The sequence below is a fragment of the Melozone crissalis genome, unplaced genomic scaffold, assembly GCF_028551555.1.
Source record: "Melozone crissalis strain CALT ecotype California unplaced genomic scaffold, PUWL_Pcris_2 ptg000014l_1, whole genome shotgun sequence".
NCBI classification, from domain to species: domain Eukaryota; kingdom Metazoa; phylum Chordata; class Aves; order Passeriformes; family Passerellidae; genus Melozone; species Melozone crissalis.
In genome coordinates this window covers 1,368,023-1,393,206 of record NW_026535792.1, presented here as the reverse complement: position 1 = coordinate 1,393,206, position 25,184 = coordinate 1,368,023, and the positions used below count along the sequence as shown (strand labels likewise).

The 25,184-nt window shown below is 45.4% G+C and overlaps 1 protein-coding gene across 1 annotated transcript in view; it reads left to right on the top strand.

Annotated features, from left to right (window-relative positions):
- The window catches only part of MAP2K5 (mitogen-activated protein kinase kinase 5), a 119,493-nt gene that overhangs the window by 31,300 nt on the left and 63,009 nt on the right, over window positions 1-25,184 (top strand). The window contains exons 9-13 of the mRNA XM_054272995.1: window positions 10,135-10,174; window positions 13,851-13,919; window positions 14,023-14,104; window positions 15,610-15,671; window positions 21,706-21,754. Of these exons, the coding sequence (XP_054128970.1) occupies window positions 10,135-10,174; window positions 13,851-13,919; window positions 14,023-14,104; window positions 15,610-15,671; window positions 21,706-21,754 (302 nt within the window). The remainder of the gene's footprint in view (window positions 1-10,134; window positions 10,175-13,850; window positions 13,920-14,022; window positions 14,105-15,609; window positions 15,672-21,705; window positions 21,755-25,184) is intronic.

The window sequence follows — 25,184 nt, the reverse complement described above, 5'->3', positions numbered from 1 at the left end:
CTGGCAGAAGGTTGGATGGAAATGGAATTCCAGAGCCTCCAAGGGGGAAATGCAGCCTTGGGATGGACTCTTGAAATCAGGTTGGCCCTGGGGGTGGAAGGTGCTTCAGAAATCTTTTCCTGGGGAAGGATGTTCCTAGGACTTGAGGAAATGGTGCTATTTTCTGGTTTTATGGGAGATATGAATGTTGAACTTTAGAGCTCAGGCTGTTGGTGTTGGGTGGAGAGGCAGAGAAGGGAATTGGGGTAAAAGCTGGATGTTCCTGTGTGACACCATCGTGTGCTTCTGATGGTGTGGAATTGGGATAAAAGCCCTGTGTGACACTGTCCTGTGCTTCTGAGGGTGTGGAATTGGGATAAAAGCCCTGTGTGACACCGTCCTGTGTTTCTGAGGGTGTGGAATTGGGATAAAAGCCCTGTGTGACACCGTCCTGTGTTTCTGATGGTCTGGAATTGGGATAAAAGCCCTGTGTGACACCGTCCTGTGTTTCTGAGGGTGTGGAATTGGGATAAAAGCCCTGTGTGACACCGTCCTGTGTTTCTGAGGGTGTGGAATTGGGATAAAAGCCCTGTGTGACACCGTCCTGTGTTTCTGCAGGTGCCTGGAGCGGGGCTGGGACAATTCCCTGCCCTCTGGGGAGGGACAGTCTCACCTGGAGAGGCAGGAGCCCCTCCTGTGTCAGGGAAGTGTTTCTGTGGCTCCTGCTCCTTTTCATCCCATTGTTATAAATCAGTGAGCATTTGTCAGGTGCAATGAATTGCAGAGGTTGGGCACTTTCTGGCTGGGGCTCCTGGAGAGCCCGTGTGGGGATCGATGTGCAGCTCCCTGTCTGCGCCCTCCCTTTCATCTTTTTGTTATCCTTACCTTGTATTTTTTATGTTATTTTAATCCCCCCTCTCTTCCCTGAGCTCTTTATCCTGCTTCATATCCATTATGGCAGTGAAATATTCCCGGTGTTCCAGGGACGCAGGAGGCTGAGCAGAAACCTCCCAGCCTCTCTTTTTTCCATGGACAAACTCTTCTATTGGAATAGTTTATTGAGATTGAGGTATTGATCAGCCCTCCTGCTCCCCCCTGGCTGGAGGTGGGCTGCTTCCCTTTGGAAGCCTGTGTTTAGTTAGGAAACATGGGGTTTTTTTAGTTAGAAAATGGATTTCATTTATTTGGGTTCTTTACAGCTGCGAGTGGTTTATGGCTTGGAGAAGAGGTATCTTAGCTTTATTTTTATGACAGTATAATTATACTTTAGAAATACACTTGATTACTGTGTGGAGCAAAATTGTTCCACTATATTGGCTCGGCCAATATTGCTATACAAACAACTTTTCAGTCAATTGAGCCTGGTGAAAAATCAATACTTTATAGCAATATTTCTAGGGAGAACTTGCTGAATCTAAATGTTTTTCCTGTTCTAAAAAGAAGGGATTTTATAGTTCTTTGACATCCTGTTCTGCCCCTACCTTTTGATCCGCTGTTTGCTTAATTAAGGAACGATAAAAATTCTCGTGTTAGATATGGCAAAACCAGTTAATTAGCTTTGCTTTTTGGTTGCTTGCATGCTCAAAAATATGTGAGAAAATAGAAAACAAGCCCAAAGAGTCTATTGAACATTGCAGCAGAAAGCAGGAATTCTTCATGAGCTGCTGAGGGGGCAGAGTGAGCCCTGTTTTGGGTAAAGATTGTTAAAAAAAGGGGAAAATCTGCTGCAGCAACGCTCCTGGGTGTGCTGCTCTCCTGTTTGCCAGGTGCTGTAGGTACTTGTGTCATCTGCTCTGATTGCCACTGCCCGTGGAGTATTTAATTCCAATTTTATGCATTTTTTGAACCTGAGCTGCCCATGTGGCGGGACATCTCTGGATTTGCTTAAATTGCCTTTTTTTTTTTTTTTTTTTGGAACAAATAATTCAGTGGTCAGCCCAAAAGGCATTTAGAGGATCTGCTTTGTGCTGCATCTTTGGGCTCCATCAGTGCCTGCAGAGACCTCTCTGAGGAGATCTTTCCTTAGGTGAAGGATTTCCTTTGGAATGTCTGGATGTGCCAGCCTCAAATCCTTACCTCAAATCCTTAATTTTGTATATTTTGAACCTAAATATTACAAAGTACAGCTGTTTATCTCTGGCAAATAATTCCTCTGCCAGGTCTTCCTCACACAGTGTGTCTAAAGCATCACTATTTCCTTTATACAGGAACAAAATGAAGGGTTTGTGCTAATTTTGTGTTCTTTAGATTTTGTTTTTCAAGGAGAAAGGAGAAGTGAGATGTCCTGAACTCTGTTTAGGGCAGGGCACATCCTCCTGGGATTTATTTTACAGTGAGGTTTTGTAGCTCTGTGGGTTCTGTTGGAGTCTCCAGCAGCAGGAGCATAAAGGAAAAATAACCATAAAGCCCCAATGATGCCCTAATTAATTTGGGAGTTACCAGGATCTGGGAGAGAGGGAAGGAATGGGAACATCAGTTCCCATCTCAGCAAAGTGCTGTGAGAGCAGAAGGCTTCACTTGGAAGTTGAGTAATTGGGAGAGAAGTGGCTGTGGCTGATGTCCCAGGCTGAAAGATTGGATGGCCTGGAAAGCAGGGAGAAATGAGGGAGTTAATTTGTCTGAGCAATTTCCTGAGCAATTCTGCAGCGTGGTGGAACATTCCAGCATCTGCCCTTCCCCTCATCCCTCCTCTGCCAGCCTTGGGGTGCCCCAGCAGCACATGAAATGGAAAAGTGTGGGAAGCAGCTGCTCCACAGCCTGGAATCCATCCTGGGGCAGAGCTGGGCATCCTCTGGCACTGCTGGGGCAGCCCTGGAGCAGGTGATGGATGCCTCAGGTTTGGGGTTTATGTTTCTCAGGTTCTGTGCTGCTTTAGTGGGTGGGTTCACATTCAGGGATGGTGAGCTGTGTGCACAGAGCAGGGACACAAAACAATTCCTGCTCCAGCTGGGCACCAAGCACAAATGACCCAAATCTCAGCCCAGGAGCACAAACCCCGTGGGCTGCAGAGAGAAAAACAAGCAGGGTGGGACTGCCTGGGCTAAAGCTGCAATGGGACAATGAACTGGTGGGTGAGTCCCAGGAAAGGCTCTCCCAACCTTTTCCCACAGTTCTTGTCCCAGCCTGGTGCTCAGGGAAGGATCTCAGGAATGGGTTCTGCCCTGCAGTGGGATTCAGGTTCAGTGACTTGTTTGGCATCAAAACTCATCTTTGACCCTTGGAAGTCTTCAAATTGCATCTCCCTTAATTCCTGTGTAGGCATTTCCCTTGCTCTCCTTTCCTGTGCATTCATTTTCTGCTCCTCTCGTTTGGGTTTTAGTCCCACTGAGGGTGTTGGGGCAGCCCTGCCTGGCTGAGTTAGAGGTGTCCCCCTGGATTTTGTCTGATTGCAGTGGGGTTTGGAGAAGGCTGACCAGTGCCTGCTGGTCACTCACTGCAGACAGACTGACCAGTGCCTGCTGGTCACTCTCTGCCTGTGACCCCGGTGGGCACTCAGCCCCCCCCATAAAATCAGTTCTGCACAAAAGTGCATAAAATGAAGATAAAGTACCTCCTTGGAGCCTGACAAAAGCCATTCCTCTGCAGAATGGGAGCTGCAGTGAAAGTAAATAAATGAATGGACAGCAATCACAGCCTAGTTGATGAAACTGTTCAATTAAAGCACAGGCATTTACATGGTGTAATTTCCCTAAATTGCCAATGAGCCCCTTTAGACACAACCAGTGTTCAAATTGATTTCAGCATTGATTTTGGCTGAAGCTGATAAATTTCTGCTTGTTAGTTAAAGTAATTTTGCAGAAGACTTTGTAGTGCAGTATTGAAGTGTTCATTTAGCTGATGGTTAAAAGAGGAGTTATTTACAGAGGGTTCTACTGTTGGGCTGAGATGGGACAATTCCCCGGTCATCTTTTTACTTTTAATTTTTAAGCTTCAGTATCCAATCAATACGTTATTGAAACTGATTAAAATGTATCCAGCCAGCTGCCTATGGCTGTTTAATTAGAAACTGGATGATTCTTAAATTAAAGTTGTTTTGTTTGTGGCGGATGTCCGTAGCTGGGAAGATGGAGCGAGTGGGAAATGGGAGTTTGTGCTGGTTAGCAGGGAGTGAGCTGGGGTGAGAGCCCAGGGCTGCCCACCCTCCCAGGGAGCAATTCCTGATTCCCAATATCCATTCCCAGGGTCCTGTCCCTCCATCCCTTGTCCCAGTCCCTCTCCAGCTCTCCTGTAGCTCCTTTAGGGGTTGGAAGGGCTCTGAGCTTTCCCTGATCCTTCCTTTTTCCAGGAGAACATCCCTCATGATGGCATCTTAATTCCTGCCTCCAGAGAAGGCGATGCAGATGTTGGCTCACACTTTTGCTTCATCTTTCTTTCCTAAAGTTGTGATGTGTTCACTCCAGGCTTTCTGCCACGTGGGATAACCCACATCAGTCAGAGCTCAGGGCTGCTCTGCTGCCTCTTGTCCTTGCACCAGATGAAATCCAGCAGGTGAATCCATCCCTGTGCCTGGAGCTGCTCTGGGTGCAGATTAAACCCAGATTAAATCCAGCAGGTGAATTTATTCCCATATCTGGAGGTACGCTGGGTGATGTGGTGGCACTGTGTGACCTGGTGTGGGTGACGTGGTGTGGGTGCTGGTGGCACCTGACTCTGCTCGAGCTCAGTCTCCATTGCAGGTGTCTCTCTCAGGAATTGTTCTGCCCTGCAGTGGGATGGGCACAGATCCCATTTCTGGAGCTGCCCTGAATGTCTGGCTGCAGGAGGGAGGGAGGAGTCCCTGAGTGGTCGCAGGTGGGATGAGGAGCAGTCACAGCACAGAGGGATCCTCGCTCCCTGTGATTCCAGCACTGAGCTGGGTTAAGTGTGACTTTGCTGCTCCTTTCTGCAGCCTCTGCTGCCAGCTGTGCCCTTTTCCCCAAGTCTGAGCATTCACGCACCGCTATTTGCTGTTTGTTTGCCACTTCCCCAGCAAATCATTTTGCAATCAGCACTGGAGCATCTGCGGCGGCGTTTCGGAGGAGGGGAGGTTGTGCTGTGAACCAGCACAGCCCCATAAAAGCTCCTTTCTCCAACTGCTGTGCACTTTGGCTTCCCTGATTTAACAGCCACAGTCAGGCAAATGTGTTTGCTATTGCAGGAGGCAGCAACTGGCAAAGTGGTTATTTCCTAGGAGCAATTTGAATTTCTTTCTTTGGATGGCCGTGGAGTACGTGACACTGCTGTCACTGCCCTGCCACAGGCAGGGGCAGCACCAGGCCAAAAAAAAGGGGGAAAAAGGAAAAAATGAACGAATGTTGGGTGGTTTGCTGCGTGGGGCTTGCAGCTGGGGCTGGGTTCCTTTTGCCTGGCTCTGGCACAGCTTTGTGCTCCTGGTTGTTTCTCATCAATGCCCAGTTTGGCTCCTCCTGTGCCCTCACGTCTGGAGGTGCTGCTTGCTGCAGCTTTTCCTGGCCACTTCTGAGCTCAAATGAGAAGCTTCAAGCTTTTATTTCTGTTTGGGGCCATGGCAGAGGGTTTCCAGAGAGCTTTGGGGTGTGGAGATCTTCCTCTGCAGTCCTCAGTGCTGAGAGGAAACCGTGGGGAATGGGACAGAATTTCCCAGCCTTGGGAGGGAAATGATGCCTTGCTGTTTTTAACAGATGTGGGTGATGATTTCATCCCAAGGTGTGAGGGAAACAAGGCCGAGAGTGGAACCAAAACATTCAGTTGTGGTTTTACTCTGTGGCCTGGGAAGTTCAGGTGGCAGGAAAGGAGGAGCTGCAGAGCTGCAGCACTGGGACAGGCCCTGGGAGAGGCAGGGATCTCCATCCTGGGGAGGAATTTCCCCCCAGCATCCATCCCTGTGGCAGTGGGAAGCCATTCCCAGGGTGCTGTCCCTCCGTCCCCCGTGGCACCAGCCTGAGGTGGGGCTGGAGCATCCCTGGCTCCTGCAGCCCCATCGCTGCCGCCTCCCTGGCACTCCATCACTGTGTCATATCTGCTGATGTTGGTGATATTTCTGACTGACTCATTGGCATAGCAGACAGGTCATGGCTTTCCCTTGAATCCTTCAGGCTTGCCAAGGAATATCTTATTGATTAGAAATTGTTTCCCTGGTTATTGTGGGGGGAGAATGAAGGGATTTATCCTGGTGGCCGGAGGAGGCAGATCCTGTGCTGCTCCAGGCTCCTGCAGTTGTGTCCTTACGACAAAATAAATGTGATGAATTTCGGCTTCTAGGTGGAGATTACATTTATTTTGAGATTTAACATAAGACTAAACTCAGTTTCTGGTGAAGAGTTGCTGTGTTTGATGGGAAAAGCTGCTGGAAAAAGCTCAGGGGTCTTTGCAAACTCAGCCCCTGCTTGTGATGTGACCATTGTTGTCACTCACACCTGGGCAAGGGGTTTGCAATTAAAAAATTAGGAGAAAATTGAGAATTGTTGTTTGCCTTGAGTTGCCTGCAGGTTGCAGCCTGTAGTTGGGTCTTTGCTTGCTCTGGAAGGAATTATCCCACAACCACAGATCCTACAACCATCCTGCAGCTCCCTCTGGGCTTTAGGGAAAATTCCTCACAGGGAAGAGAGAAAATTGTTGGTTTGAGCAAATTTGAGAGAGAAGTGTTTTGTTTGCCATCTAAGCTATTTATTAGCTCTTGATTAAGAATCTGCTGCATTTTCTCTCAAGTTTGTTTTTCTTCTATGTTGAGTAGAAATTCATCATATTCAGTGTACAAAGTTTTTAGCATTAAATATTAGCAGTGGTTTATTCCGTGAGGAGCCCAGGGCACTGACATTCCTCCTTGCTTTTCTGTACCTCAGGAGGAACAAATCAGGTAATGTGGATTTCATTTCAAAAATTCCCCTTTTTTTTCCTTAAAGCACAAACCAGCTGCTTCTGATGCTCCCAGTTGTTAATTTGCTTTGCTGTGCAGCCACAGTTCCTGTCTGGGCTTGGGGGGAGATGCTGAGGAGCTGGCAGATCCCCCAGAGCCCCATTGCAGTTTTCCCTGGTATTGATTTTGATTTTCTGGGACACCAGGGATGCTCTCTGCAGTCCATCACCAGTTTGGCTCAGCTGCAGGGCTTTGCTCAAGCACAGTGCTTGCTCTCACACCACCTCTCTCATTTATTGCCCAAAATAACCCAGATTTCGGCCACAGCACCCCTGAGGGATGAGATTGGAGGGGACAAAGTCCTGCTGAAGGACTTGGCTTGTGTGGGGCCCTTCAGATCTCTGGGGATGGGGTTTTTATAGTTTAAGGTGATGAAATATTTGACAAAACTGTGTCTGGGAGCTGCTGGGATGGGTGCAGGGGCTTGGGATGGTGAATTCTGGTGGGAATGTGGAGGGAGGGATGGAAATTGCTGTTCCCCAGTGGGGATTTTGCAGGCAGGCAGTGTTGGAGTGTCTGTCCTTGCCTTGGACAGGGCAGGCTCTGTGTCCCCACCAGGAGATGCTCCCTGGAATGTGGGAGGTGTCCCTGCCCATGGAAAAAGGGGAATGGGATGGGATTTGAGGCCCCTTCCCACCCAAACTATTCCAGGAGAGTGCTTGGGGAGGGAGATCCCCCAAAACCCAGCTTGGTGCTGAGCATCCCCCTGTAGGGCACTGCTGAAACCCACCCCTGGTTTTGGGGTTTTTAGGAGTGGAACAGCTGGTTTTAGCTGGTTTTTAGGAATTTTCATGCCATCCTGGAAGATTTAGAGTGCATTCCCTGAAAGGTTCCCAAGTTGCTGAAGGAACCTTTGGGGTTTTGCTGCTTTTCTCTGCCTGGTTCTACAATGATGGGTTTGGCTGCTGCGCTTCTGGAGGTGGCACCAAAACCTGGGAGATGAGGCTTTGAGTGGGAATTTTGGTTTAATCCCCTCACAGACATCCATGGATTGACTAAAAGTCTGGTTTTCCTCATGCTGTGCTCGTTGTCCTGCAGGATTTTTGTGGTTCATCCCTCAGAACCTGCATTAAGCTGCTAAATTCAGGATTTTGCAGTGCTGCCTGCAACCAAAATGATCTGTGGGACTGGAAGGTGGAATTGAACATCCCATAAAATCCCTTTTTCCTCGCAAGGGGTAATTACTGCAGCAGCTCCAGCCTAATTTGAAGCGTTGGCTGTTAATTAAAGCACCACAGAGGTGTAGGGTTGTCTTTTGGTGTAACCAAAGCTCCCAGGCCAGCTCCATTAATCACTTTACAGTTATTGTGCAGGGGAAGGCCAGGACAACTGAGATGCTGGATCAGCCTGGAGTAAACAGATTCCTGCCCTGCTGGCACGGCCCAGCCCCAGCCCAGGGCTGCTGCTGCTCTTTGTGATCAATTCCCAGCCATAATTAAATGTTCAGGTGGGGCTGTCGGTGCTCTGTAAACCAAACCAGGTAGCTGCCCTCTGCTGGAACCTGAGCCCGGCCTGCCACGGATGAACTGGCGTGCATCATAATTAAATCATCAGCTCCTCCCTCCCACCCGCTCCCAAACTGGAGATCTCTCCCGTGGAAAATGGATCAGCTTTCCTCAGCAGCTAATTAGGCTGTCCAGTGGGCTCCCGATTAACCCAACAGATGTGGAGCATCCCTTCACAAGCCCTCCATCCCTATTCCTGCTTGTCCCGAACCCAGGGTGTTTCCCCACTGCTGGATTCATGGATTCAGCTCCTGCCCTGTCGAAGTTCCCATGGAAAATCTCATTTTTTCCCCATGGAAAATCTCATTTTTGTGCTAATTTTTTTCCTCTCTGCCTTGCTAAATCCCTTTTTTCCTCCCTTGAAATCTGGAAAATCATCCTAAGTCCAGGATGTTTTCGCACTGTTGGTTCATCCCCGGAGCTCGTGGATTCATGGATTCAGCTCTATCAAAGTTCCCATGGAAAATCTCATTTTTTACACTGATTTTTCCCCTCTGTCTTGCTAAATCCCTTTATTCCTCCCTTGAAATCTGGAAAATCATCCTAAATCCAGCATGTTTTCCCAGTGTTGGTTCATCCCCGGAGCTCATGGATTCAGCTCCATCAAAATTCCCATGGATAATCTCATTTTCTACACTGATTTTTCCCCTCTGTCATGTTAAACTGTTTCCCCCCCCCCGCCTAAAATCTGGTGCCACTCCGCTGCATAAATGTTCACCCAGGAGTTATTAAATTAAGGTGAAGTTTTTAGGAATTTCCAAGCCATTACCAGAAAGTAGGGGAGCGCTCATGGTTATAAATAAGATTAAATTACATTTTTGCCCTGTCTGAGGGTGATTTTACACGCAGAAAACCCCAACTATTAAAGCTTTTCTTCTCCAGCAATAATTGCTGGAGGTACAGAGAGGTGAAATATTGGAATTCTTTAAAGTTAGTGCCACGTCTCTGCCAATGCTGCCATAAATCAGAGGGAGGCAGTAAAACCAGTGAAGAGGAAAGCCTTTAATGGTTTTGTTTTTATGCAAAATTACATTGGATTTTGAGGTGTTTTTATTTTTAACTTCCTTTATTTTCTCACGTTATCATGGTTAGAAATATTCAAGTCATTGTTAAATGGCCAATTTTGGGTGTTGCTCCTCAGAAATTAAGACGAACTGCTGTTGAAATACTCTGGAAAATTATTTGGGGTGCATGGGAACATCACCAATAATTCTTTCTATCTTTATATGCACCCTCTGATCCTCAAATAAATGCAGAAATTGAATTTTGCTGAGATTTTCTGTGGGTCCTTAAGCTCTCATATAGGATTTGCCATAATCTGTTTTAATTCAATTTATTTGGTGAAGCTGCTTGTCTCTGAAAATACCCATGGGACTGAGATAATCCTGATTTTCCATGAAAATTCTGAATAATGCTGATAATCTCAATTAATTCCATTGAAGGAAAGTGGGTAAATTCAAGGTTGGACTCAAAGATTTAAAGTTGGACCTAATTTTGGAAGTCTTTTCCAACCTAAATGATTCTGTTAAATTCCCATTTATAATTTATTTTTCTGCTGTATCAAGATACAAACCCCTATGAATGGTTGCCTTGTAAATATATTTTTGATCCCTTGTTTTCCTCGGTTTTCCTTTAGAAATGCTGGATAAAATTGAATTTACAGAAAATCCATGAGGTAAAATTCATTTTTCTGTGAAATGAGTGTATTTTTATGGCACATCCTCGCAGAGGCAATTTTATATAATCTCAAATTATTGAATTTTTTTCCTCACCCAGGGCTTACCATGTCCGCAGTGGAAAAATCCTGGCAGTGAAGGTAAGAAATTCCAGACATTTCATTTTTTCCCAGTTTTTCCTTCCCTTCCCTTCCCTCTGATTTTTGGCTCTCAATTTGATTTATTGCATTAATTAATTTATTTACAATAAATTTATTTATTTATTACTTATTTACTGTAGATGTAGTCATTCCCAGTAAACTCAGATTCCCAAAATTCAGGATTTTCCCCCAGGGAATTGCCTGAAAATCCCACATTTTGGTACCTCCAAGGATGTTTCCAAGGGCAGTTGGGCTCCGTGATTAAATCTGGAATTTGTAGAATTCTGTGGTCAGGAAAAATCCCAATTTTCTCTGAAATTCACTTAAAACTGGGATAAAATAATAGCAACAGTGGGGCAGACCTTGGATGCAATTTGTGAATTAAATTAAATAATTTCATTAATAAATGAAATTATTAAATATGTTATGAATGAAATTTTAAATTATATATTAATTAATAATTATATTATTATTAGTTCATCTGCACAAAAATAAGCCGAAAAAATGTCATTTTGTGGGGCTTTTTAATGATGAAATCCAGATTTAATTGCACAAGATAACCACAAACCTGTTGACTAAAACACTTCCAGCTGGTAAATAATGAACCCAGTGCTAATAATCCCTAATATAATCCCTCAGTGATGCACCAAATTCCATATTTTGCATAACTTTAAGTTCCAGGGAACTTAATCCCTTTTTCCAAGTCACTTTTTCCTATTTAAAGGGGAAAATCCCAGCAAGTCTGCACTGCTTTTTGCCATTCTCCCACTGCTTTTAGCTGCAATTCCAGTGCAGCATTTGATTATCGTTATTACCTTTATTATTTATTACTCCTGCCCACAACGCCCCGAATTTCCTCCGAGCTGTGCACACTGTAAGAGACAAGGATGTCTTAATTAAATTAAAGCAGAATCTCCGAGTCTGACCTGTGATTTTTGCTCTGCTTCCCTTTAGAGGAGGCAGCAAATGGAGGGAGGCAGCGCTGACAGCCCGTGATGAATTGCTGTGTTTATTCTGGATATTTTAATGGCCTCTCCCTAATTCAAATTGAGCAGGGAGTGAATTATAATTCAGTCACTCAGCTGCTGGGGCTCACCTGACAGCTCAGCCTGGGATTGCTGGGGAGCACGGCCTCAGGTGATTCCTCTCTGCAAAATTCACCCTGGCCACGAGTGGGGCTCCAAAATCAATGAATTTTGGGCAAAAAAATTCATTAGGAAGCTGCAGCTTGGTCAGGATGATCAGAGACTTTCCCAGAGGGTTTGCATGTTGTTTAAATTCATTTTTAAAAAGTTCTTCTGGTCCAACATCCGTCCCCAGCTCTACTCCAAAGTTCTCCCTTTTCCCTGGGCCTGAGGGCTCCAAAATCACTGAATTTTGGGCAAAAAAATTCATTAAGAAGTTCCAGCTTGGTCAGGAAGATCAGTGACCTTCCCAGAGGGTTTGCATGTTGTTTAAATTCATTTTTAAAAAGTTCTTCTGGTCCAACATCCGTCCCCAGCTCTACTCCAAAGTTCTCCCTTTTCCCTGGGCCTGAGGGCTCCAAAATCGCTGAATTTTAGGCAGAAACTTCATTAGGAAGATCAGAGGACTTCCCAGAGGATTTGCAGGTCATTTAAAATAATTTTTAAAAAGTTATTCTGGTCCAAGGAGGCTTTGGAGCCCATTCATTCATCCCCAGCTCTACTCCGAAGTTCCCCCTTTTCCCTGGGCCTGAGGGTTCCAAAATCACTGAATTTTGGGCAAAAAATTCGTTAGGAAGATGCAGCTTGGTCAGGAAGATCAGTGACCTTCCCAGAGGGTTTGCATGTTGTTTAAATTCATTTTCAAAAAGTTCTTCTGGTCCAGCATCCGTCCCCAGCTCCACTCCAAAGTTCCCGCTTTTCCCTGGGCCTGAGGGCTCCAAAATCACTGAAATTTGGGCAGAAACTTCATTAGGAAAATCAGAGGACTTCCCAGAGGGTTTGCATGTTGTTTAAATTCATTTTTGAAAAGTTCTTCTGGTCCAACATCCATCCCCAGCTCAACCATCTCACCCAGGTGTGACCCTGGGCACGCTCAGGGGATCCCAGGGAAATAATGATTGGTGCTGCAAAGTTCTTGGTTTAGGGGAAAAAAGCACAAAAAATGTTCAATTATTGGATGTTCCCAGGGAGATTTTGGATTCCCCATCCCTGGAGTGTCCAAGCCCAGAGCTTGGAGCACCCTGGGATGGGGAAGGGGGAATGAGATCCCTTTCCCACCCAAACCAGGAATTTGCATCCAAATCTTTATTTCCAGCTTCATCCTCAGCAACAATGACTCTGAGGAGATTTTTTTGGTTGTTTTGGTTTTGGTGGTTTGTTTTGTTTTGTTTTGTTTTTTTGTTTTTGCTTTAACACATTTCCAGCCCATGCTGGAAACTGTCACCTCATCAATCCCTGGAAAGTTTTTTGCCTCTACAAAATAGGCTTGGAAATTTCATACAAAAGGAGATGATAAATGCAGGTTAAGGTGCGATATAAATATTTTTTTCCTCTTTTTGTAATGCAAATAAAGAAATTTCCTCCAGCCTTGACATGAGGTGGGGTCACACAGGCCACACATTTCCAGCTGGAAGGAAGCATAAAATAATTCTGCAGAGAAAGGGAGGCTGATCTCCCCTAACTAATTTTGGGGTGAAATAATCTTGTAATTGCTCTGTCTGTGCCCTTCCCTTGGTGTCCTGACCAGTGGAAATGGGCAAACTCTGCTTTCCCAGGTTATCCTCATTATTGGGGTGTTTGTAATTAGGGTTGATGCAAATGAGCCCCAGACTTTTCCTCATTCTGGGCCTGGCTTTGGGATCCCAGGGATGTTTTTGCTCCTGGGGTCAGAGAAATTCCTCACTGGGATTTGAAGGGAGTGAGATAAAACTTTGATTTGACACCCCTGACAAGATGGAATTTGGTGAAATTCAGAGAACACCACTGGTGGGATCCCAGCAGATGAATTTCTGAGGTTTCCACGCTGGAAAAAATGTAAGTGAATATTGTTGGCAAATGATTATTGATCTGGACAAGCGTGTTAAATGTTTCTTGGCAGCCCTGTACTCCACTTACAATTTAGTTTAGTGGCAGCTTTTATAAATAACCCCGGAGCAGCTCGGGAAGAGGCAGGTTATTGGTTTTTCCTGGAGACAGATTTTGGTGCTGGGCTGGAAATGGGCTCCCCGTGTTGTGTTCTGTTCTGTCAGCATTATTCCTGGAATGTTTATTCTGCTGATCCTGAAAACTGACTGAGTTCTGCTTCCCTTCAGCCTAAAGTATTGAATAGTGAAGGGTTGGCTGGGGGCACACTGAGCCTGGCTCCAAGCACTCAGTCCGGTTTGGTTTGTAAAGCAGAGCTTAATAATTGAGTTTTCAGGCCTTCAAAGAACTTCTGTGTTCAGTTCGACTTTCAGTGCCTTGTTCAGAGGGTCTGCCCTGAAAAATCTTGGGAATTTAGAATTCCAGGAGGTGCAGCCCACTTTGGCTGCTTTGGTCCTGCTGGGCACTTGGGATGGTGAGAAAATTCCCTTCCTGTTAAAATATTCTTTCCGCCTATTCCTCTCCTTCTTTTTATCCCTCAATGATCATAATTCCACAGATCTTCAGGATTTTTATTCTGAATAATTCCCTTCCCTTTTACATGAATTCTGTGTATTTCTGTCTTTCAGGTCATACCCTTGGATATAACACTGGAGCTCCAGAAGCAGATCATGTCAGAGTTAGAAATTCTTTACAAGGTACGTGTAATAATTCCAATTTTACCATTGGAATTATTTTTAATTCAGTTTTCTTACAGCAGATTCTAAAACAGCCTCGTGGCTTTTTTCTCTCTTTTCCCAGTGTGACTCCTCGTATATCATAGGATTTTATGGTGCTTTTTTTGTAGAAAACAGGATTTCATTGTGCACAGAGTTCATGGATGGTGAGTAGTGGATCCAGTTTGCTTTTGATTGCTAAGTAATTAAATGAGAAAGGATTTTTTTGGTAGAATGAAATGCAACAGTAAGGCTCGAAAATGTGGAGTATTAATAATATTGCAGGTAGTTAAAAAACCAGAGCAGGTTGGAATTGGGATTGGGGGGACATTCTGCATTTTCCCTGCGTGGAACTTCGCCTACTTTTATGGAAAATGTAAATAGAAGAGGAATAAAGGCAGCCTTAATTTGTGGTTTGATATTTGAGCCTCCCGTGCAATCTGTCCTCGCTGACAAAACAGCTGTTCCTCACTTGTAGTGTTTTGATAGCCAAAACAGCTTTTCCTTTCAAGAAATCTATTAACCCAATGTCCTGGGTGTTTGCAGTGGAAATGGTCTCTTAATTACCAGGCAAGGAGTTATTTTCCAGCCCAGCTGTTTCCCAGCTCGCTGCCGAGCTCCTTCTGGAGTCCCCTCGTTCCTCCCCACGAGAATCCTCACCCCAAACCCATCCCTGACCCCACAGCCTGGAATTCCAGAATTCCCCTTGCCTGGAGAATTTGGGATATTCCTGAGGAAAGGCAGGGACAGTGCCCTGGGGCAGCAGTTTGTCAGATTTTTAATTCTCAGTTTTAAAATTCTTTCCTTAAGAATTTGTAAATTTCTTTCCTTAAAGAATTTGTATTTCAGCCCAGGGACGTTTTGGATTCTGCTTTGATCACAAGTTCTTTTTTTGCAGAAGAGAAGGGAGGTTTCCCAATCCCTTGGGAATGTCTGTAGGGATTTAGAGGGAATCCCATGTCCCCATCAATGGGGGATGCTCACAGGGCTGTGCCAGGTTCTTTCCCATTCTGGATTTACTGGGAAAACTTCAACTGCTTCCCACCAGGAATTTTATTTCAGGCATCAGTGTGGACATGGCCAAACCTTCCCTGGTGTGATGTCAGGAGGAGATGGCTTTAATCATGGATATAAAATGAGTATTTATATGCATTTCAATGGCTATTTATGTCCATTTAATTGAATATTTATATCCATTTCAATGGCTATTTATATCCATTTAATTGGATATTTATATCTGTTGAATCATGGATATAAATATTGGATACCACAGAATGGTAGCAGCAGGTTTTGGGGACAAGAGTTGGGATACTTTGGACCTTGAAATCTGCTTTTTGGGATGGTTTTCTTATCCCCAAGACATTTTTCCACACAGTTTGGAGTTCCTTAATGTTGATATTTATGACTGGAAGATTTTCTAACATTTTGTCACTGCTGTTTCCTGAGTATCAATGCTACAAGCAGAAACGTGGTAAGAAGCTCCCTGAGTGCTGTTTTGTGTGTTTCTGCAGCGTTTGGGAGGTTTTTAAGGACAGTTATTTCTGCCACAGCTATTGCTCTGTCACTGATGGTGTTTTTATTAATAACCAAGGCCTAGAAAACCCTTGGGGCTTCAAATCTGGGGCACTGTTTCATCTGGCACCACCTGAGCTCGCGCTGTTTGTCCCTGCAGGGGGGTCTCTGGATGTTTATAGAAAAATTCCAGAACACGTTCTCGGAAGGATAGCGGTGGCTGTGAGTAATTTATCGCTTTTTATCTCTCTCTTTTTGCTGTGGGAGTGGAAAATCTGGGTTTGGGTGGTCACTGGGAGGCTGGGGAAGCTCCAGGGCCTGTGTGAAAGGAGGGTTCTTTCCTCTCTCTGCTCCTCCAAACCATCCCCTGTGCTCAGGGGCTCTGGGGTGAGGGAAAACTGCCTTGGGAATGACCAACACAGCCTGTGGGACTGTGGAATGGCCATCCCCTCGTGGGGTCTGGGGGGGATGGGAGTGCTGTGAGGGAAAGGTGGGAGCTGGGATGGTCCGGCCTGCAGAGGAGAGGGCTCCAGGAGAGCTGGGGACAGGGGATGGAGGGACAGCACACAGGGAGTGGGTTCAGAGTGGAAAAATGGAGATTTAGATGGATTTTGGGAGGGAATTCCTGGCTGGGCTGGCATTCCCAGAGCAGCTGGGGCTGTCCCTGCATCCCTGGCAGTGCCCCAGGCCAGGCTGGATGGGTTTAGCGCAGCTGGGATAGGGGAAGGTGTCCCTGCCATGGCAGGGCTGGCACTGGATGGGATTTAAGGTCCCTCCCAACCCCAACCATTCCAGGATTCTGTTTCTCAAATCTCTGTGACAGGATGGGGTGAATGGAGTGGGATGAGGAAACAAAAGAATTTGCTGGAAGTCTGTGTGGTCACATCCCTTCCTGCCGGCATTTCTTCCCATCAGGATGGAGAAGTGTTTTTAATCACCTTGATTTATTAAATTATTTCTTTAATCAGCCCCTTAAGCCCCTCTGCTCTCTGTGGTGCCCTCAGGAGGTGGCTCAGGAGCCCTGTGGGGACCCTTTGTCTCTGAGTGTGTGATTTCCATCCTGGCTGCCCCTATTGTGGCCAGAGGGTCTCCCTTGGTTTTCCAGCCCTCTATCTTTGGTAGTTTTGTGGGTTTTCCTTGAGGGCTTGGAGGGTTGGGTTGGTTCCTGCCACCCAAATGCAGAGGCAGAACAGATTTTCTGCGTTCTGCTCAAGGAGGATGGAGTTTTTCCCTTGGCACAAGCCAGAGCTGCCACGGGCGGGTCTCTCAGCCCTTGCACACCTGAGCAGCCCCAGGGAAGGGTTAATTGGGGTCAGTTTTGGGGTGGTGAGGCTGTGCTGACAGAAGAACCCTCACATCTCCTGGGCTTGGTCATGAGGTGCTGACAGTGGGAGCCTTAAAGCCCCTGGCAGCTCATCCTTGGGGCTCTGCAGCCTTCAGCTGCTGAAAATCCACTGGCCACGGTTGAAAACTCAAATTACAGACCACCAGAAAATTCAGAAGTTCAAAAAACCCATCCTTCCCCACAGCTGAGCAGAGGGTAATGACCAGTGTCTCAGTGGATCTCACCGGGGAGGGAGACACTGCAAAACAATTGCCAAATATAAGGAATACTTTGATAACTTAAGCAGTTTAAAGCATAACAAAGTTATTCTATCATGTGCCATTTAATTAAGTGCTGGCTTTTCACATTCATTATACATCAAGCTGACAATTTAAATCCTTTAATCCAACACAGGCAGCTATTTAGTCTCTGTTCATTGTAATTCACAGCTCTCCTTTCCTCTTAATTTGTGTGGCCTGCCCAGGGTGATGAACATCCCTCTCTGATGCTGCTTCCTCTGAGCAGCTTCAAATCTGCTCATTATGTACCTGGCAGTTCCTTGTGCAGTTTGAGAGCTTTTCACCTCAGCTCACAGGGAGAATCTTTCATCTCCATCCCTCTGCAGCAGTGAGTGGGAAGCTGCTCACAAAATCCCCATTTTCCAGATGAGGATGATGAGGATGGTTTGATGATCTGGGATGGGCTTCCAGCATTCCCTCAGCTGCTCATTCCTTCTCCTGTTCCTGGTTTTGGTGTGGGTTTGATCCATCACACGTTGGTTTTATCTCTCCCCCATCCTCCCCTTCCCATCCCACAGGTGTTCCCCTCCAATTTTCCTCTCACCCCTAATGCTGCTGTCCAGCCCCACCTTTGGTGTCTCCATTGCTGGATTTTTTTCATTCTCCTTGGGGTCATTTTGTCCCTGATCAGTCAGCCTGGGAGCCTCACTCCCTGACATGAATATTTCACTTTTCCTGGTTATTTCATTTCCCATTTCCTGCTTGGGAGCCTGACTCTCTGACATGGATATTTCACTTTTCCCAGTTATTTTATATCCTATTTCCTGCCTGTGAGCCTGACTCCCTGACATGGATATTTCACTTTTCCCAGTTATTTTATTTCCTATTTCCTGCTTGGGAGCCTGACTCCCTGAGGTGGATATTTCACTTTTCCCAGTTTTTATTTCCTGCTTCCTGTTCCCAGTGCAGAGCAGGGGCTGAGGAAGCAGGGGAACAAAGGAGCTCAGAGCAGGGTAGCTTCCCCCTTGTCTGCTGCTCTGGGAGCAGAAGGTGAGCGCTGAGGCTGAACCAGCCCTGGCAGCTCCTGGCTCTGGTGCCGGTTTTGGCACGGTGCAGGTGCTGCAAGGAGGCAGCAGGAGCCTTTTGTTTCCCTGGAATTTCTCTCTGGCTCCTCTGAGCCTCCCCAGGCTGTGTCTGAGCCTTTTAGGGGGCTGGGGCACCTTTGTGCTGAGTCCTTGTAATCCCCTGAGCGCCTTGGGATTACCCAGATCCTGGCCTTGCTGAGGGGGGAGAGACAAAAGCTGCAGCTCCATGGGTGGATTTTGTGGACAAAACCTTCAGCTTCCATCATTTCTTTCCCCAGTCTGGTTTATTTTCCCATCCCCACAGTAATTTTTTTATTCTCCCAAGACATGTCCAGTGCATGAATCCATGGAAGCTGCTCGATGGCATGTGTGACCTGCACATCTGCTAATTGCAGTTTGGGGAAGTTTTTAAGGGAAGCCATTTCCAGGGGAAAAGGATGCAGCACAAGCAGGCATCCCCTGCATCCCAGCTCTCCTCTGGCTCCAGCTTTGGGATTTCTGGGCTTGGACTCAGATCTGGGAGGGCTTTTCCAGCTTAAGTGATTCTAAATGGGCACCACTGGGTTTGTCTTTTTAGTTTTCTGCCCTCCCAACCAGACTTGGCGTGGATGTGGGGCAATTCCAGAGAGGCCCCAGGGGCTGGAGGGAGATGAGAATGTTCCCCTGGAGAAGGGAAGGATCCAGGGAGAGCTCAGAGCCCCTCCAGGGCCTGAAGGGGCTCCAGGAGAGCTGGAGAGGGACAGGGAAAAGGTATGGAGGGACAGGGCACAGGGAATGGCTCCCTGTCCAGTGTGGCATTCCATGGATCCAGGGGCAGTCCCAGCTGCTCTGGGCACCTGTGCCAGGGCCTGCCCACCCTCACAGGGAACAATTCCTCATTGCCAATGTCCCATCCATCGCTGCCCTCTGGCAGTGGGAGCCATTCCCCTTTCCTGTCCCTCCATCCCTTGGGAATTGTCTCTCTCCATCTCTGGTTTTGGTTCCTGTGGCCCTGCAAGGCCCCACTGGGGTCACCCTGGAGCTCCTCTCTTTTCTCCAGGCTGGACAATCCCAATCCCTCAGGAGATGTGCAGGGATCTCTGCCCTAACCCTAAAACCCATCCCTGTTCCCTTTGTGAGTCCCCAGCAGTGAGAAGGGGAAATCTCCCTCCATCCCTCTCCTTCCTGCTGTTTTATTTCCATGGAGGCCTGGAGTGTTTTCTGAAGGAAAAGCAGATTTGGGGAGCCCCAGGGTGAGGCTGTGGCCATTCTTGGGGTGGTGCTGCTCCCTGTGAGCTGGGCTGGGGCTGTCAGAGCCCTTGTGCCTCTCCACACATTTGTTTTCCCTCCCTTCTGGAGCAGTGACATTGTGCTCTGTGCTGTTGATTGAAGTTCTCCCTGAAAGGATGTGCACTTGAACTGTCAGCAGAGTGAGAGATTGACAGCAGGTGGAAGCACTTTTTGTGTCAAGGCTTTGTCAAGGCATTGTTGTAAAACCTCCTTTACTGAATACCAATAATTCCTGCTCCAGCTTCAATCAAAAGATTCTCCCCTCCAGTTTTAGAATAATATTTAATGCTTGAGAGTCCTTCCCTAATAGGCAAATGTAAGGGGAGTGAATAACGAGCTGAGTCCATTTGGGGGGCTCCTGTGGGCAGATTTACAGCCCAAGATAAAGGGAAAAACTCCTTTTTTATTCCTTTGTACACCCAGGGAGTCTGAAGGGAGAGTTTGGTAATTCCATGGCTTCCCTCACTGCTCACCCAGCACATGTTCCATAATAAAGATGTGTAGTAACTCACAGCTGTTGATTTGTTTCCTGAGAAATGTTTCCCTTTTTTTTTTTAATGGATGCTTGCTTTAAACTAAATAATTTCCTATGGTTTTAAAGATTTTCAGTAGTCTAAATACATTTTTAGTAATCAAAAGTTACTGGTCTGAAAATCCCTTTGGCCGTTGGAGGAGGTTTGAAATGTTGCATCTCCTTGATTTATTTTTGCATTGGTAGATTATAATTTGGATTTATACTTGTATGTATGTTTATATTTATAATTTATATATTTATATTTATTTTGTTCTATTTGTTATTAATAATTATTGTTTTAATGTTATTGCTGGTGTAATTATGTCAAAATGCTGTAGATAAAATTTCCATTTGCTTTTCATAAGCCATGGAATCGTGGAAAGATTAAGGTTAGGAAAAACCGTTTAATATCATTAAATCCAAGCTCTTCGAAAGACATGAGGTGAACAAGCCACACCTCTGGGCAGGCAGAATTTGACCAAAGCTTTTGTTAAAAGTAAAAAGCATCTGCAGGCAGGAGATGTTTGGGTTTGGAGTGAGTTTAAGGGAGGAATTATCTCCTGGAACAATTTCTTTGGGGTCCACCATCGTTATTTGCCTTACAAAAAGATTCTGATTCCACCAACATCATTTTTCTTACAGAATAAATTTTAAATTTTGAAAGAGTTTCTAATGCAAGAGGAAGGCAGAAAATGACTGTGCTCTCTGCTTTCACTCTGTGTCATTTTTAGCACTTCTGCTCGATCACTGCAACACAAATAATTTCATTTTGGGCTACTCAGAGCACAAAAAATGAATTATCTTGACTGCAGAACTCAGGCAACTTTAACATTGTCAGAAATGCTGCATTGTTCTGGAGATCTGTGGGGAAAACCTCTTGGAAATGGAATTAAATTTCACCTCAGAGATGGGGAGTGCTGAAAAGCCAGCAGGGATGGGCTGGGGAGCTCAGCACTGCTTGGAATTTTGTGGTTGGAATTTTGTGCTGGTTGAGTTTTGTGCTGCAGTAACTGAGTTTGGAGTTTGGCTTTAGCAGCTTTGGTGGCGGAAGGAGCAAGTTTTGAAACCTGCCCAGGTTTAGGAGCTGTATTTCCTTTTAGGAATTTCCTTTTAGGAATTGTATTTGGTTTTAGGAGTTGTATTTCCTTCTAGGAGTTGTGTTTTAGGAACTGTATTTATTTTTAGGAGTTGTATTTCCTTTCAGGAATTGTATTTTAGGAATTGTATTTTGTTTTAGGAGCTGTATTACCTTCTAGGAGTTGTATTTTAGGAGCTGTAATTTCTCTGCTGTGAGATGCAGCAGGATTTCTGTTTGGTCCATCATGAGAGGTGAATGAGGGAATTTTCACAGCTCAAGAAGAAAAGTTCCATATTTGCATTAAAGTAAATTTAAAAAAAAGCAAAGGAAAAGGCACAGGGTGCAGCAAATGGAAAAGGAGGAAGGGAGGATGAGGTGGAAGAGGTTATTATGAGGTTTTCTTGGTTCCTGGCCTTTTTCAGGAGGACAGATCATTCCATCCTTTGGCCTTCATGGTTTCTAACACCCCACAAGGGCAGGCGAATTAAAGATCCACTGAGATGCCTGGAGGGTTTCAGTGTGAGCTCAGCTGAGTTCTTACAGCTCTTGGCAAGAAATTAATGTGTGTGTTATTAATTAGTGCATTAATAAAGGACCTGCTGCAGGTTTTTAGCAGGGCTCACCTGGGAGGGAGGTGGGGTCTCCCCTTTTCCTGCCTTCGTTCTCCCACCCCAGCTGAAATATGGAATTTTTCCTATCAGGAATCCCTAAAATGTGATTTTTTTTTTTTCTTTCTTTTACCTAAAGGTTGTGAAAGGCCTGACCTATTTATGGAGCCTGAAGATTTTACACAGAGGTGAGTGGCAGATGTTTTCTGTTTTCCAGTGAAATTTTAACATCCCTTTCTCCACAGACCAAGCAAACATCTGCTTGGAGTCCAGTGGGGTGGTGCAGAATGAATCTCACTCATTAACCTTGCACACTTTCTTGTAAAACATTTTTATTGCTCTTTTATTGCCCTCCCTCCTCCCCTGAAAGGAAAAGCACTGAGGAGAGGAATGGATTTTACAGGGATTTAGGAGCTTAGGGTTGCAAACTAGGTGTCCAGTGGAGAAAATCAGCAAGAAATGAGATGTTTGATGGTAGTGGAAACAGAAAATAGGCAATGAATTGTCTTTGGTGCTTCAGAAATCTCAGGTGACACCACAAGTGTTGCTGGTGGCTGAGATCTGTAAAATCATGTCCCCTACCATGGTCAGGGACAGGGAAAGGCTTTAAACCTGCTTGGACATCCAGTCAGTTTGGGGGTTTTGCTGTTTATTCTCTTTCCTGCAGCTAATTTGGGATGTTTTTTTAAAACTTCTTATTTATTCCTTGCTTTTTGCTGTTAAATTTTGCTTATAGTGTGTCTGTTTGGAAAAATTAATTCAGATCCACCAAAAGTTCAAAATCAATGTGGGAAATGCTGTTTAAAGAACAGAGAAGCCCATTCCCCCTACACCAAACTTCCAAAAAAAAAAGGAAAAAAATACAAACTCATTCAATATTTAATGTTTCCAAGGAGTCAGAGGTGGCTGCTGTGGTCCCTGGTGTTGCTGTGTGTTCCCACATCTGTTCCCTCATCCTTGGAGCAGTACCCAGGTCCCTCCTGAGGAAAGAGCATCTCAGAGGATCTTTAATTCACCTGCCCTTGTGGGGTGTTAGAAACCATGAGGGCCAAAGGACGGAATGATTTGTCCTCTTGCAAAAGGCCAGAAACCAAGGAAATCTCTTAACATCTTCCATTTCTCCCTTCCCTTTTTTCCATTTGCTGCATCCTGTGCCTGCTCCAGGTGATTTCTGCTCTTTTCATCCTGCCATTTTTGGGCTACAGAAAACGTGAATTTCTGTCTCCTCAGAGCAAGGACAGAGGGATGGAATGGCAGAAATAATGGTGATTATTTCTGCAGGTGATGTCCTGCAGTGACAGGTTCAGGATTGTATTATTTTACCCATTTTTGGGCTACAGAAAATGGGAATTTCTGTCTCCTCAAAGCAGGGACAGAGGGATGGAATGGCAGGCAGGTGAATATTTCTGCAGGTTATGTCCTTCAGCTGTCTCCTGATGCTCAGAGGTGAAAGGAGGAATTTTGGCTCCTGATTTTCCTGCAGTGTCACCCAGGGCAGAGCAGGAATGAGGAATTTCCAAGGAAGGGCTGCAGCAGTCCCAGGGCAGGGAATTGGAGAGCAGGAAGCAAACAATGAGCAAGGCTTTTATTGCAGATCAGACATCTCAGCAAATATTCCAGCTCCACTTCAAAACAAAGCTCACAACTAATGAGGTGATAGCCGTGCATATTAATAAACCCGAGCTGGAGTCATCACACCCACATCAAACATAAACATAAGATTAACACCTCCACCACTTCCTTGGAAGATGTGAGAATGTCCCAATGATAAGTGTGCTCTTTTCCCCAGAGCATAAGAAGTAGAAATGGAAGGGTAATGAGAAATTAACTTAGATTTAAAACAGAATTAGCAATTAAACAAGTCTAATCATGTACAAAGTCAAAGTTTGTCTAAAGACAAACCAGAATCTGTTAAGTTCAAGAATAAGTATAGACCGTGTGCATTTTATCTGCTGTGTTTTGCTGTGTTCACACCTGCCTCTTAAAGGGATTGCAGGAAATCAATGTTACCCACTTGTGTTTAATTGTACTGAGCTGGATTGGTGACTTGGCTCTCTGAGTACTGGGGCTGTTTATATATAAATTACAAATATTTATTTATTTTGTGGTTTGGGCGCCTCAGTTCCTGGTTAGGTTTTAAATGGAGGTTGTGGAAGTGTTGCTGGTTTGAAAAGAGGGAGAATTGAGGATCTGAGATGTGCTGTGTGCAGGAGGAGGTTGTGCATCACTCAGACCATCTCCTTTTCCCCCAGAACATCAGAAATCCAAGGATGTTCCACTCCTCTTTGTTCTGGCTGGCAGGGACAGGCACTGCAGGAGCATTCCCATCTTCTCACCATTACTATTATTATTAATAATTATAATGTTACTGCTGTTGTTATTATGTCAAAATGCTGTAGATGGAATTTCCATTTGCTTTTCATAAGCCATGGAATTATGGAAAGATTAAGGTGGGTAAAAAACCTTTAAGATCATTAAATCCAAGCTTTTTGAAAGGCTTGAGGTGAGCAAGCCACACCTCTGGGCAGGCAGAATTTGGCCAAAGCTTCTGTTAAAGGTAAAATCCCACCTGATTGATTGCTGAGGATTCCACCAGAGATGTCCAGAGCTGCATGTTTGCATCTTCCCCCCTTTCCTCTTTTATTTCTGGGGGAAATAATCAGCATTAGGGCCACCCAGTGGAGCACAGACACAAACCCAGGGGTGTTTGGGGATTTACCAGCCTGGGATAGTTGGAGATGTCCCTGCCCATGGCAGGGGGGACAGGATGAGCTTTAAGGTCCCCTCCCACCCCAGCCATCCCAGGATTCTGGGTTTCCATGCAATTATTTATGCCTGTATGTAAAGCTGAGCACACATTCTGTGTTTCCATGCAATTATTTATGCCTGTATGTAAAGCTGAGCACACACTCTGTGTTTCTATGCATTTATTTATGTGTGTATGTAAAGCTGAGCACACATCCTGTGTTTCCATGCATTTATTTATATGTCTATATGTAAACATTGCCCACTCATGGACCACTTAAGGCTTATTTTAAAAAAAAATTAATCCTGGCCTCTGCCAAACCACGCTGCTGCCTTCCTTGAACCCGGCCTTTTGCTGTTTGCTGTTTTTAAAAGCCAGCAGAAGTCAAGAGACAGCTTTTAAAGCAGCTCAGGGCTTTGTTTTTTTTTCCTTTTTTTCCCCTCACACAATCATGAATCTGTTTGCTTTTCAATGCCACCAAGGAGTGAAATGTTTGGTGTTCAAAAAGCTGAACCTCTGATGGTTCTATTTACTGGTGAGTGAGAGCTTGGAGGTCCTGTTTGTTTGCAGAGAGGTGAAACTACTCAGGCAGCTCCAGCACCAGGAGAACTTGTTCATCCTCCATAATGATGCTTCATGGAAATCGTTTGTATTAAGCAAGCCCTGGTAATGGGAGCATAATGACCCCTTTTGGCTCTTGTTTAAATTCTTTCACTTCCCAACACTAATATTAATCACAAGCAGATGGTGCAGAACATTATTTATGCACACTTGTTTCCCAAACCCAAAAAATATTTAACCCATTAACTGAAGTGGGTGATGAGACCAAGGGGCTGATTTGCTGATGAGCTGATTGTCTCCCTGCTCTCAGC